The sequence below is a fragment of the Ornithorhynchus anatinus genome, chromosome 5 (genome assembly GCF_004115215.2).
Source record: "Ornithorhynchus anatinus isolate Pmale09 chromosome 5, mOrnAna1.pri.v4, whole genome shotgun sequence".
Taxonomy (NCBI): Eukaryota; Metazoa; Chordata; class Mammalia; order Monotremata; family Ornithorhynchidae; genus Ornithorhynchus; species Ornithorhynchus anatinus.
In genome coordinates, this window is record NC_041732.1 from 24,393,056 (window position 1) to 24,408,182 (window position 15,127).

The 15,127-nt window shown below is 48.7% G+C and overlaps 1 protein-coding gene across 1 annotated transcript in view; it reads right to left on the minus strand.

Annotated features, from left to right (window-relative positions):
• RGMA (repulsive guidance molecule BMP co-receptor a) overlaps positions 1–15,127 on the minus strand; it is a 39,657-nt gene that overhangs the window by 8,094 nt on the left and 16,436 nt on the right. Inside the window, exon 3 of the mRNA XM_007670473.2 lies at positions 1,048–1,559. Coding sequence (XP_007668663.1) covers positions 1,048–1,559 — 512 coding nt within the window. The remainder of the gene's footprint in view (positions 1–1,047; positions 1,560–15,127) is intronic.

Sequence of the window (15,127 nt, forward strand, 5' to 3'; positions counted from 1 at the left end):
TGCACAGAAACACCAACTCCTCCTCAGCCATTTTGGGTTTTGGAAGAACCAACCAGCTAGGTCTTCTCCTCCACCCACCAGCTGGGAATCTTAAGCCGACAGGGCAAGTTGGGATGGCAGCTCTGGGCCTGGAGCCGGGGTACCTGGGTTCTAGCCTCAGTTTTGTCCCACCCCAGCATGGACAGCAGGCAAAGGTCCTTCCTCTGTCCCACTGTCCGTTTCTCCGACTGTAACCGTGGCTAAGGACACCCACCGTTCCGCTTGGAGTTTGAGAGAAAACTGTTCGGCAACGGTGACCCTTGGTTAAAAAAAAGAAGGTCTAAGTCGACCTTTCTCCTCCTACTGCCCTCCCCTCACCCATCTCTTGAAGGCTGCCCCTTCGGTGGCATCATTCGCCTACTGCTTCCCTACCTCCCGCCCTCCTGAGGGAAAATGCAGACGGTCAAGAGACCCAACCATAACCGCTGCCTTTCCCGAACCTGAACCACTGGGCACATTTCCCCCAGCAGCAGCTATTCTTTCTGGAATGATGAGTCTAGCACAGTCTCTCTTTCTGAAGGCGGCAGGGGCGAGTGGGGACAAGGGGGAGATGGAGAAGACGGAGACGCTTTGGGTTTCGGAGCAGCAAAGCGGCATTACGTGGTGGCAGCAGCTGGATGTGGGCTATATTTATGATTGATGGGGGACTGAGGGGCAGGAGGTCAGGGGGCAAAGGTAGTGAATCTCTGGGGAGGGGTACTTCTCAGTCAGAGGTCAAGGAGCTCTGCTCTAGAATGGAAAGCCAGGCACCAGCACGATCTCAGCCACAGGGTGCCTAGGGTGACAGACTCCTGAGAGACCTAAAGACCCCATCCTCCTCAGAAGGGTCCCCTTCCTACCCTCCCCGCCATCACTCCCATCACTTTGGTGGTGGCGCTGTGTGTGTGTGTGTGTGTGTTTGTTAATGGGAGCAACAGAGGTGAGGGCTTCCAGGGGAGGCTGGAAGCCACAGAAATACGGCAGGAAGGGACGCAGCCCATTTGTCCCTCACAAGTTAACGCTCCTTACCTTGCTGGTAGCGGTGGCAGCAGATCCCGGCAGCACTGGGGTGTTGGTGACCTGAACGTTCAGGTAGTTATTGTCTATGAGCGGCCAGGCCCCCTGCACCTTGCAGGTCTGAAAGCGGTCCGTGAAAGTCCTGAGGTGGGGGTCCCCGAACAGGCCGCAGTGGGTGTAGTTGGGGGGCGCGGAGTGCTTGTGGAAGCTCTTCTCGTAGTGGCAGATCTCGGGACTGTCCGAGCGCTCCTGGGGGTCCACCGGGGGCAGAGTGCGGAGGCGGGGCTGGGTGGTGGGGCCATCCTTGGAACAGTTGTGCTGGCTCATGAGGTCCTCTATGCCGTGGACGGCCGAGTGGTAGGCCAGGTCCCCCCGGCAGGTGCGGGCCGTGCGCCGGGTGCAGTGGGCATAGGCCCGCAGGGCCGTGCAGAACTCCGGGGTGTCCTCGCCGCCCAGGTAGTGAGCCCCAGAGGTGGCCGTCCAGAACTCAGAGTTGCACTTCAGGATCTTGCACTGGGAGGTGGCTGCAGAGAAAACAAACGAGCGACAGAGAGTTGTCACTGTGGGAACAGGGATCTGGTGCTCGTATCCCCATCCACCATGCCGGACATCCCCGACAAGTCCACAGCCCAGGTGTTTGTGTGGTGTGGGGGTGGGAGGGGGGTGAGGAGGTGGATCCTTCCAGGCACAGGTTGGCAGCAGCTTGGGACGACGTTTTCACTGTTTCTAGACCGTAAGATCTTTGGGTAGAGGGAATGTGTCTCCCATGGCCTAGTGGAAGGATCCTGGGCTTGGGAGTCAGAGGTCGTGGGTTCTAGTCCCGGCTCTGCCATTTATCAGCTGTGGGACTTTGGCCAAGTAAGTCATTTAACTTCTCTGAGCTTCAGTTACCTCATCTGTAAAATGGGGATTAAAAGTGTGAGCCCCAGGTGGGCCAACCTGATTACCTTATATCTACCCCAATGCTTAGAACAATGCTCAGCACATAGTAAGCACTTAACAAATTCCATTATTATTATTATTATCTTATAATAATAATAGCACTGGGGAAGGTACAAAATAATCAGGTCAGGCACAGTCCCTGTCTCTCGCAGGGCTTCACAATCTAAGCAGGAGGGAAAACTGGTATTAAATCCTCAATTTGAGATGAGGTAAATGAGACACAGAGAAGCTAACTGACTTGCCCAAGTTCACCCAGCAAGCACGAGATGGAGCCAGGATTAGAACCCAAGTCCTCTAACTCCACTGATGGATGACTGACTGAATATGGTAGATGACCCAGGGTGTTAGAGGTTCCAAAACTGCTGAAATACAGAGAGTCACAGGGAAAACGCACAAAGAAGTGTACTCAGACAGGTATTAGCCCTGCCCTCCTGTACTGGCCACCACCACAACTGTGAACTGACAGGAGAACTGGGTTCTAATCCTGGCTCTGCCACTTTCCTGCTGTACGACCTTAGCCAAGTTACTTAACATCTCTGTACTTTGGTTTCCCCAACCTTAAAATGGTGATTAAATAATGATAATTATGGTATTTATTAAGAGCTTACTATGTGCCAGACACTGTACTAAGCACTGGGGTTGATACAAGCTAATCGGGTTGGACGCAGTCCCTGTCCCACATAAGGCTCACAGTCTCAATCCCAATTTTACAAGATGAGGTAACTGAGGCCCAGAGAAGGGAAGTGACTTGTCCCAGGTCACACAGCAGATAAGTGGTGGAGCCAGGAATACAGCTTGGGTCCTTCTACCTGCTCTCCTTCTTGCTAGGAGGAGCCCGATTAGGGACAGGGACTGGGCCTAGTGGGCATATATTGTATCCATCCCAGTGGTAAGGACAGTGCTTGACCCATATACGTGCTTAACAAATACTTCAATTATTATTATTACTCTGGCATTATTATTCCGGCAGCTTCCTCAGTTCTGGGAGCACTGTGCTCCTTACCTCACCTCAATCAGGCTTTCTCCCAAGTTAGGATGCAATATGGAGATGAGAGAATGTCGGTTGAAAGGGACACGGCCCCCAGCCCTCTCCAGTATGTAGGTGGTCAAGTAGCTTGGGTAGCCTTTCTCTGAGGGGAGTAGCCTCATACACTCTGCTCAGTGAATTGGGAAAAAAAGGTGCTTTTCAAGTCATACAGACTGTGTCCCCCTAAAACTGTCCCTTTTCTTGTCTAGGACCTGGCCTTCTCTATGCCTTTTTATGGATATAAAATTAGTCCAGCTGAAAAAAGGACATTCTCCACTCTAACAGCCATCCCCAGCTGGTCCAACCTGGACACTGTTATTCTCTTCCTGACTCACGTCATCACTCTTGGGTCCTTGCCTCCACTGTGTGAATTCTCCCTGCAGATGGGGTCTCTCTAGAGATGTTTAGATGTCCTGGGCCTCAATGAAAGCCACAGCCTGGACACTCCTGCTGCTGAAGGATGGACAGGGCAGCTCTGAGCAGGCCCTGGCTGAATGCTGCCTTGGGCGGGGGTAAAATACCGTCAGCAGGTGGCATTCAGTTGGGGCCTCAGCCCCGCTGCAAATGACCACAGGGAACCTCTCCTGGATCCAATGAATTGGAAAGGATTCGATGCTGAGCCTAATAAAAATAATTGTGGCATTTTTCAAGTGCTTACAGTGTGCCAGGCACTGTACTAAGGGCTGGGATGTATACAAGCAAATCGGGTTGAACACATTCCCAGTCCCACATGGGACTCATAGTCTCAATCCCCATTTTACAGATGAGGTAACTGGGGCACAGAGAAGTGAAGAGATTTGCCCAAGGTCACATAGGAGACAATGGTGGAGTATGGATTAGAACCCATAGCCTTCTGACTCTCAGGCCCCGGGCTCTATCCACTACACAATGCTGAGTCTGTGCTCGTGTGGGGAGGAGGGTAAGGGGAGGGACCAGCAGAACAACTACCCCAGGGGAACCAAGCTTCCAAAGAGGTTGGGCCACAGGAAAGGCTAAGGAGAGGATGAAGACTTGGAGGTTGCAGGTGTCTGAATGGAAGAAACTTGTGGGCAGGTACCATATCTACTAAATCTGTAATATTGTATTCTCCCACACAATTAGTACATATGGCATAGTGACTAGAGCACGGGCCTGGGAGTCAGAAGGTCATGGGTTCTAATTCCAGCTCTGCCACTTGTCTGCTGGGTGACCTTGGGCACGTCAGTTCACTTCTCTGAGTCTCAATTCCCTCATCTGTAAAATGGGGACTGAGATTGTGAGCCCTACGTGGGACAGGGACTGTGTCTAACCCGATTTGCTTGTATTCATCCCAGCACTTAATAAAGTGCCTGGCACCTAGTAAGCGCTTAACAAATACCATTATTATTATTATTATTATTATTATTAGAGTGAGTGCTTAATAATTACGACTGATTGATTGATGCCCAGCCAGTCTCCCTCCTGGAAATGGCAGTGGAGTCTGAGTTCACCCACTCCCTAATTGGCCCGGGCTGCAATTCATTCATTCATTCAATAGTATTTACTGACCACTTGCTGTGTGCAAAGCACTATACTAAGCACTTGGGAGAGTACAATACAACAATAAACAGATATATTACTTGCCCATGACAAGCTTGCAATGGTCTCCAGCCCCCATAGTGGGGGCTAGAGGGCAAATGGCTCCCGTGTAACCACCTTAAGCACCCACAGGCACCTTAGCCCCAACCAGAGGCTTGGGAAGGCTTGGGATCGCAGAAGCAGCACCACTACCTCCCTCTCCTTTCAGGTGAGGCAGCTGAGAGAGGAAGGGGCAGATGATTCCAGAGATGTTCCTCCACTGCTGCCGTAGTCTGGCCTGGGTCAGGGATACTGGCTCCCCATGACGGCCCCAGACCCAGCCCTCTAGGTGGGAAATGGTGTCTGTCACCAAGTGCTCGCAGAACGTCTGGCTGCAAATCCACCCCCATGAACTCTGGGAGCTTGAGAGCGGAGCTGGGCCGATAGCCCTCTCTGGACAGTTCGGTACATGGGACAATTCACTACATGTCATCTACACTGTTTACCCCCATGCCCTTCAGGCACCTCTGGAGCCCCGACGATTTAGACGTCATATACGACTGCCAGAAATGGGACCGACCGAGCCCTGGCCAGGCAGGGCAAGGGTCTGGTGAACAAATGCATTTGCCAGCCTATGGCAAGGTGGCTGGGGCATGAGGCCCTCAGATTTGAGCTGGCAGGAAACCAGAGTGTCACTGGGGAAACACTGCCACTGGGGAGGAGGCTAATCCAGGGGAAAGTTCGTGTGTGTGTGTGTGTGTGTGTGTGGGGAGGGGAGGCTAACAGAAGGCAGGGTAAACTGGAGGGATGCAGGCAAAGGATCAGGGATGTCACCTTGATTCCGGAGATGGGGGGATGTGTGAGGGTCTGTCCCACCTCAGGACAGACCGACTTTTGATAGCAGGCTAAGCTCTCCCTGGGCACTTGACCTTATGTGTCAATTCTTCTCATGGGTCAACGGAAGTGGGCAGAAAGCAGCCTCCGATAACACCTTCCCTTCTCCACTCCTCCCACCTCTACCCCCAAATTCCTTGACCTGTGGGCGGACATTTTTCTCAAATAACTCATTATGGAACTGGCTGATGGTGGAGACAAACTGTCGATCCACATTCGAATAGCAGCGGCCCAGCATCTCCAAGGGGTCCAGGGATCAGTCAATCAATCAATGGTATTTACTGAGCACTTACTGAATGCAGAGCACTGTACTTAGCACTTGGGAGAGTACAGTACAATAAGGGTTGGTAGACACATTCCCTGCCCACAAAGAGTTTACATTCTAGAGGATGACAGGGCTCAATCCAACTGTCAGATGGACCCACCTCATCGCCCAGGTAACTGAAAAGGAACTGGCTCACACTTTGTTTTCTTCTCCTTCTTCTTACCCGACTCTTAAGTCTTCTGACAAAACCTCTCCATTCAGTTCAATACAGCGATTGTTTAGGACCTGCTGCTCCCATGAGCACCTGGGTGTGACTCACCCCAGCAGGCCGCTGGCACCCTTCACCTCACAACTAGACTTTCATCATACAGGGAACGGCCATGCCAGCCTCCACACCCTCGATGACATCTGGGGCACCTCCCCTGCCCCCTCTCTCAGCAGCAGCTTGCAACAGAACCGTGAAAACACAGCTGGGCAAAGACCAAGAGATCAGGCTCATCCAATTTCCATCCATTTTCCAACTCCTCACAACGGATTTGCTTGGAACCACAGACCACCTAACCCGGAGGCAATTCCCTTGGCTGCTCTTAGGCAGGAGGAAAGAACTTATGCCAGGGTCTCACTGAGCATCTTGCCCTCTCCTCTAAGATCTTTCACCTCACCACACAGAACTACCCAACCACTCTTGTCTCCCTCAGCTCTCCTGCCTGCACTATGCATTTGGATCTGTACCCTTTATGCTTTCGATAATCACCCTCTCTAGACTGTAGCCCTCCCCCTCTAGACTGTAAGTTTCCCCCTCAAGTCTGAAAGCTTGTTGAGGGAAGGGAATATGTCTGATTATTGTTATATTGTACTCTCCCGAGTGCTTAGTGAAGTGTTCTGCACTCAGGGGCACTCAAATATGTTTGACTGACTGACCCCATCTTCAGCCCCATTTATGTACATATCTGTAGTTTATTTTAATGTCTGCCTCCCCTTCTAGACTGCAAGCTCCTAGTGGGCAGGGAATGTGTCTACCAATTTTGTTGTATTATGCTCTCCCAATTGCTTAGTACAGTGCACTGCATGCAGCAAGCACTCAATACATACCAGTGATTGACAGACAGATTAACTGCCTACTCCACTGCTGTTGCTCTGCTCAGTCTGGGTTTCACATGCTATGCTCTCTACCCAAATGCCCCAGGGCACCTTCTATCTGTCAGTAGCTCTTGCAAGCACTCTTCTCCAAACCCTGCACAGAGGAGGTAGGTGTGAGGGACGGAACCCATTGGACAGATGGGGAAACCGGAAGCCAGAAAAGTGATGGGGATCACCCAAGGTTATGGAATAAATTAGCGACAGGTCTGGGAATCTCCCATCTAGTCCTCTATATGCTAGATCTTGTTGTTGTCCCTCTTCCTGGATGGGGGAATCCAAACTGTTTCTATATAATTGTTACAAGCTCACAAGGCTGATATTTCTTCAGGGATCTGAGCACAAGTCTGCATAATGGGGCCAGAAAATTTCCTCCTGAGGCATGCTGACAATTTAGTAACAGGTGTGGTACCACATAAATACAACTGAATGAATGAATGTGGTACCGGTAAGGGTATAAGGGAAGTGATCAATCGATCAATCAATGGTATTTACTGAGTGCTTACTTACTATGTGTGGAGCACTGTACTAAGTGTTTAGGAGAATACACAGTACATCAGAGTTAGCAGACATGTTCCTTGCCCATAATGAGCTTATAGTCTAGAGGGAATGGGGTGAAGGAACATAGTCTAGTGGAAAAAATACAGGCCTGGAAGTCAAGAGGCCTGGGTTCTAATCCTGACTCCACTACTCATCCGATACATGACCTTGGCCAAGTCACTTCTCTGGGCCCCAGTTTCCTTATTTGTAAAATGGGGATTAAATAGCTGTTCTCCCTCTCTCCCTTGGACAAGACTGGGACCATGTCTTACCTGATTACACTTTATCTATCCCAGGGCTTAGTACAATGTTTGATGCACAGTAAACCCTTTACAAATACAGTGATGATTATTATTATTAGGAAGCAGTGTGGGTGGGCTGTAGATTGTCACTACCATCAGGTACCTCCTCTCCTGTTGTCTCATCCCTCTTCAGCCATTTTTCATTGCCTGTGTCTGGAGAAGCAGCAGGGTGCAAGGAGGAAAGAACATTGAAGCAGCATAAGCTAGTGTTAGAGCTCAGGCCTGGGAGTCAAAAGGACCTGGGTTCTAATTGTTTTCCACCATTTGTCTGCTGTGCTACCTTGGGCATATCACTTCACTTCTCCGTGCCTCAATTACTTCATCTGCAAAATGGGAAAGACTATGAGCCCCATGCGGGACGGAACTGTGTCCAACCTGATTAGCTTGTATCTACCCCAGGGCTTAGTACAGTGCCTGGCACATAGTAAGCGCCTGACAAATACAATTAAACAAAAAAAAAAGTGTGTGTGTGTGTGTGAGAGGACGAAACAGAGAGAGAGAGAGAGAGAGATCCAGCTGCAAAAGCATCTTAACCTGGCCCTGAGCTGCCTATGTTCATTCCCATGATACAGTTCACCACGGACATCAGAGAAACTGATTCTACGAATCTCTTCAGCTCCTTCCCTCTCTTTCTACCTTTAGCCCTCTAAATCCTCAACTTCAGGCAGAGAGGAGGGCCCTTAAGTAACCTGACCATCATCAAAGAGACAGCAGCCCCCTAATTCTGACATAGGGTCACAGCACAAAGAATCCACAGGAACTTTGGCGGCCTGGAAATTCACATATTGCTTTAAAATAATAATCTTCAATACCATAGGCCTAGTTTCGGACTCCAATAAGAAGCAGGGCCCCAACACGGGGAAAGAGGAAAAGCTGAGGGGAAACAGATTATTTTGCCGTTGCACTTTTACAGGAAGGAAAATGAAATCAGCTTTTCAGAATTCCAACAAGTGCTTTTGAATCTGATGGAATGTGGCTCTCTTGGCCACACAATGGGAGTTCACTCTGCCCTGACAGATACCTACAGATTTGAAATACTACCACTGACTCCTCTCAGCCATTCCTTGGAGCAAATAGACAGTGTGGCTCATTGGATGGGGAACTTGGCTGGTCCTTAAGAGTAAAAGCAGGGATAGGTCAGGTCCCCAAGCCTAACCCGGAGATCGGACATGGTAGCCAGGGAGTTCCTTAGTTCTACCCTTGAGTGACTGTCTCCAGGGCTGTAAGTCCCAATCAATCAATCAATGGTACTTACTGTGTTTATTACATGCAGAGCACTATACTAAGAGCTTAGCAGCTGCAGAGACACCACTCTTTTGCAGCCCTGAAAATCAGCTTTGGATCAACATCTGGTTTGATTCAGATCCTTGTTTAGCACTGCTGTGGTCAGGGAAGGGCAGGTGGTTGGGGAGACTGGGTATAGATTTCTGGTCGAGCGAGGGGTCTATTAAGAAGCCCCTACATGCCACCCCCTTTGGATCAATCAAAAGGTAGCACTGATCCCCCCCTGCCCCCCAAAACTAAATATGGATATAATAATAACAATGATGATGGCATTTGTTGAGCCTTTACTATGTGCAAAGCACTGTTTTAAGCACTGGGGGGAATACAAGGTAATCAGGTTGTCCCACGTGGGGCTCAGTCTTAATCCCCATTTTACAGATGAGGTAACTGAGGCACAGAGAAGTTGAGTGACTTGTCCAAAGTCACACAGCTGACAAGCGGCGGAGCCAGGATTAGAACCCATGAACTCCGACTCCCAAACCTCTGCTTTTTCCACTGAGCCACGCTGCTTCCCATATTACCTGTCTCCCCTTGGGGGTGTTTTGAGGACAAAAAAATTTCAAATACAATGACTTCCTTGGAAGAGAGTTGCTAATCTAGTGTTGGGGAGAGAGGGGGGACAGGGAGTGGGGAGGTTGGTGTCTCACTGTTCTGACAGCTGGATTCTTTCTAGGGGCGGGGATGAAAACTGACCTGCGGGATCGGATTTACTTCGCTAAGGTATTGCAGGCAGAGGAAAACAATCCACTCCATAAAAGCACAAGCAACTCTGACCAGGGGTGGAGGGGAAGAGATTTGCAGTGATGCCTGGGTAGTAAATGTCTATCTTAATCGGTGGTATTTACTGAGAGCTTAGTATGTATAGAGCAATGTACTATTTAGAAAATCAATAAACCAATCAATGGTATTTACTGAGCACTTACTGTGCGCAGAGCACTCTACTAAGTGCTTGGGAGAGTACAATATAACATAGTTGACAGACTTGATCCCTGTCCATGAGCAGAGAGGGTGAGACAGACATTAAATTATGGATATGTACATAAGCAGTATGGGGCTGAGCGAGTGGTGAGTAATGGGTACAAATTCTAGTCCAAGGGCTACGCAGGATGGTAATCTTGTTATGTGTAGGGAATGTGTCTACTAATTCTGTTGTACTGTACTCTTCCAGGCATTTAATACAGTGCTCTGCACATACTAAGTGCTCAAAAAATACCACCAATTGGGAGAAGAGCAAATGAGGGCTTAGTCAGTGAAGACCTCTTGGAGGAGATGTGCTTTTAATAAGGCTTTGAAGGTGGGGAGAGTGATCCTGTCATATATGAAGAGAGAGGGCATTCCAGGCCAGAGTCAGGCCGTGGGCAAGGGATCAGCGGCGAGATAGACCAGATCGAGGTACAGTGGCTGGCATTAGAGGAGCGAAGTGTGTGGGCTGGTCATAGTAGGAAATCAGGGAGGTAAGGTACTAGGAGTCAAGGTGCTTAAGTGCTTAAAGCAGATGGTAAGGAGTTTCTGTTTGATATGGAGGTGGATGGGTAGAAGGGAGGTTCTTGAGGAGTGTGGAAACATGGACTGAGAGTATCACAGAGTTGGTAGATACGATCCCTCCCCACAAGTAGCCACAAAGAGGTCAGGACTGGGGAACTGCTGAGAGACTGCCTTCTTCTGGGGTCCCTCAAGGGGTCAAAATGGGGGTGAGGGAGTTCATTTCAGTCCAGGACTCCTACTGCTGCTATGGATGGCAGTGAAGCTCATTGTGGGCACGGTTTGTGTCTGTTTATTGTTATAGCATACTCTCCCAAGCACTTAGTACAGTGCTCTGCACACAGTAAGTGCTCAATAAATATGATTATATGAATGAATGAGCCATTTACTTCTCCAGCTGATACCCTCCCACCACCCCCAACTCCCCCTTCAGCCTCCTTCTGCTTCTTACTGGACTCCAGTCATGCTTGTCTGCTCCACACACACTCACACCTGGCTACTTTCTATTCGATGGGCCAGAACTAGAGGAGTGGTGATCCGTCTTGGATGACATTCAAGAAAATGGAACTTCCGCCTTCTCCTGGAGGAATGGAAATGTCTGTGCCAATATGTAAGGAGGGGAAGGTAATAAGGAGACAGGAAATCTAGCACTTTTTAACACAATCTAATCGGCTTCTTATTGGTGAGACATATATTCTGGGAGATGGAAGAGCTGAGTCCATGTACATACGATATGCAAAATACTGGACCATGAAGCTGAACAGGCAATGATCATGTGGGTGAGAGTGTGTGTGTGCGTATGTGTGAGAGTGTATGTGTGAGTGTAAAGAGTTTCCTCTTTAGATAGAAATAAGACCGAAACTGCTTTTTTTTTGTGGTCTGCAGGATCACAGTAATGGAAATAACAACAATACAGCTCGATTGATTGATTCTTTACTTTAAATAGCAACCAAATGACTTTCATTAACAGGGAAGAAGACCAGGGGAGAGTTACAGGCTGGCCATACTAACCCAGTCAGGGTGAAAATATTTGTGCATGAACGCAACATTAGTTGCTTTCAGCGACCTCCTTTGAACTGTTAATCAAGCACAACTTTGCCGCATAATAGACCGATTATTATTTCCTTGTTTGCATAACAAAGAAGCCCAATAAAACTTATTTAGGTTGTCCACGGGAGGGGGTGTGAAAGATCAGTCCAGAGAAAGGAGCTTTAGGAATGCGGCAGACAACTCCAGAGTCTGAACCCAGGAATAAAGACAATGCAATTTGCCATCAAGAAAAGCCCAATAGACCAATAAATTACCCATGTGCAAAGGGATTAGATCAGGTTTCAGATGCACTAGAGGGCGGGGGAGGGGACGAGGGGAAAAGAAAAAACAAACCCTGCCTTTCTTAAAGAGACATGGTTCATTTTCAGAACAAGCCTCAGCTGTACAGATCTGGACAATTCATTCTGTCAAGGTCGGAAAGACCATACATGTTTTGGCTCTTTTAATTTCCTCTTCCTGACAAGTGCCGTATTTAACCCCCATCCCTCCCCCCACGCCCCTTGCAAGGGTCAGGGGTAGATTGCAGGGAGATTAGGAACAGGCCTTCTGCAAGAGTCAAAGGCCCCAAACTGCACAGGTGTGTGTGGTTTTTTTGGGGTTTTTTGTGGGGGGCGGGGAAGGGGAGGAGGGTTTGCATGAGTGGGAGAAAAGGAATGGAGAGAGATGGGGGAAAGGACTAAATTGCTGCCCTCGTTCTGTTGGTGATTGGATGAACCACTGAGTACCCAACCGGGACAATGACAGTTTCACTTCAACTCCTCTCCCTCCTGTCACATTGCCTGACCTCATGCCTTGGAGAACAACAGCCCTGTATGAAGCCAAGTGGATGGAAATCCCTGCTATGCACGTGGGCAAGGGAAACTATGACCAGGTGGGTTTTCTGAAACTCCTTCCTCTTAGGAAAGCTGATAAGGAACATCAGCCTTAGACTGTTCTTGACATTTGGTCAATGCATTCCATACCCAACCTTAATCACAATGCCCACAGCCACCCCCCTGAAGCCCTGTCTCATACTTCCCCCTTGAGCCAGATCTCTGCTAATCATTTCTATACTATTCTGGGGATTCAGGGATGGATTTTTTAAAGGCAGCATCCTGAAAGTTGCTCTATCCTGGCCAAAGCAAGAAGAAGAAGCAAAGTGGTCTAGTGGATAAAGCACCAGGCCTGGGAGTCAGATGGTCCTGGGTTCTAATCCTGACTCTGCCATCTGTCTGCTGTGTGACCTTGGGCAAGTCACTTAATGTCTCTGTGCCACAGTCACCTCATTTGTAAAATGGGGATTAAGAATATAAGCCCCATGTGGGTCATGGACTGTGTCCAACCTGATTAGCTTGGATCTACCCCAGTGCCTGGGACATACTAAGCACTTAAAAAATACCATTTTTAAAATGAGGCAGTTTCCTGATTCCTTCTGGTACAAGATCTAGCAGTGGGGGGAAAGGCCACCCAAAACTCCCAGGGTAGAGAAGAGTTAAATTGCTGAGGTGTAGCCTACTACTAAGTGCATGCAGAACAGCCTGAGTGCCATTTAACATGACATGGGCCAACCAAACAGGTCCCATCCATCACAGCCAACAGGCCCTCTGAAAAACAGCTACCCAAAGTACCAGATACCGTCTTCTGCTGGCCCCACCAATTTTTTTTTTAATGGTATTTGTTAAGTGCTTACTATGAACCAGGCACTGTACTAAATGCTTGAGTAGATGCAAGCTATACATGTTATTCCAAGAAATCCTATTTGGAAATCAACAAACAAAAACACTTCCCTTCTTTTCCTAAAGCACCACAAGGGGTGCAGATGGCACCACTCAATAGCATGCAGTTGTGCAGGCTTAAATAAAAAATTCTAAGCCCTTCATAGAAACACTCAGATTCTAGGCCAGACCTGGGCGGCGGCAACAAGCTCAAAGCCTGGGTCCTTGGCCATCTTGCTGCTTTCTGCTTCAGCAAATAAAATGCTGCCCTTCCCCCAGCATTAAATTTTGGCCAGGACAGCTTTCTGCACCTGGGTGGGTTAAGGGAAAAACTGGCTCTTGGAACTGAAGAAAGAGAATTGATTCAAGCCATTCTTTTCCAAGAGCTTTCTGCCAGGTCTAGTGCAGTGACTGAGATGACATCCCAGACTCAGCAGACAACTAGGATGAAGGGATTTCATTCATTCACTTGATCATATTTATTGAGTGCTTACTGTGTGCAGGATTGTACTAAGCGCTTGGAAAGTACAATGCAGCAATAGAGACAATCCCTGCCCACAACGGGTTTACAGTCTGGGAGAGGAGGCGGGGACGGGATCTGTTGCTTGATACAGAAGTGAAACTCTATCAGGTCACAAGCTTGTGAAGTCAACTCCTCAAATCGTGGCCGAGTCTCTCCTGACATGTGCGGGCTTCCTTTCACTCTCACACAGATTAACGGGACAAGGCCGAGCCTTGCTCTGTTGTGACTTCTACAAGAAATCTTTGGCTCTCCAGCTTGGTACACTTTCTCCTCACGAAAGGCAAGACTCCCTGAGTCTCCTCTGCCCATGCAAAAAAACCATCTACTCTCTCTCTCGAGGAACAGCTAGCGTGCAGCCTTTTTTCTTATTAAGCATCTCAGACATTTTAATGCTAAGCTAAATGATGCACAAAATGAATAAACAAGCAAAACCCAAAGAACATAAATCCATTTGGAGTCAAATTTGCACAATGGCATTCCACCCAATTGCTGACTTGAAGCTTGCCAGTGGGTTCTCTCCTTCTTGGAGCGGCATGCCAAGCATTGGCTACAATTAGGCATACTCATCAGGACAGGCTGGATCCCAAACATTTTACTGAAACCCACTCCCTCCTTCAACTTACATACTCCGCTCCTCCCACACTTCTTGGATCTACGAGTAGGACTTTTTAATGCCTTCCAGTGCTTTAGAACAAGCTTAATGCTTTCTGGCCCTCTGTTCGTTTTACAATGTCATTTCTTAGAGGGCAAGAGCCGGGGCTTCTATTTGCTTGATTGTCCATCCTGGTCATTGAATAATGTTAATTCAGTTGGATGACAATAAGCATTCTCTTTGCCTTGGCAACCATACCTCTGAACCCAATCCTGCCTACCACTCTGCACATCCATATATACCATTCATTCCCTGGATTTCCTGGCTTGACCACAGACTGTACACCTCTACTCTCAGTCACGGCTCTCTCCCTCCACCCTCCTGCCCACAGTCAACACCAGATACTATTAAGCTGAATCACCATGATGGAGATTGAGAGGGTGACGAGTGACACAAAGCCCTTTTAACCATCCACACATACTGAATCAATGCTCGGTCTCTGGCAGTAGGACACCTAGAAAGCCACACCCTCTTTCTCCTCCCCCCTCAACCTCATTATTCTCCAATTTTCCATCAGGATTGGAGGGGGGGTACCAAAGTGATCTGTAAAGATTCATCCCTGTCCCTCTCCCGAGGGCCACTCTGTCCCTGTGTTCGGGGCACTAGACTGTAAATTCTTTGTGGGTAGGATTCATGTCTACCAATTATATTGCATTGTACATACTCTCCCAAGCACTTAGTACAGTGCTCTGCATGCAGTAGACAATTAGTCTCCCTACCCTTCGAAGCCTTATTGAAGGCACACTTCCCTAAGCCCTCTTTTC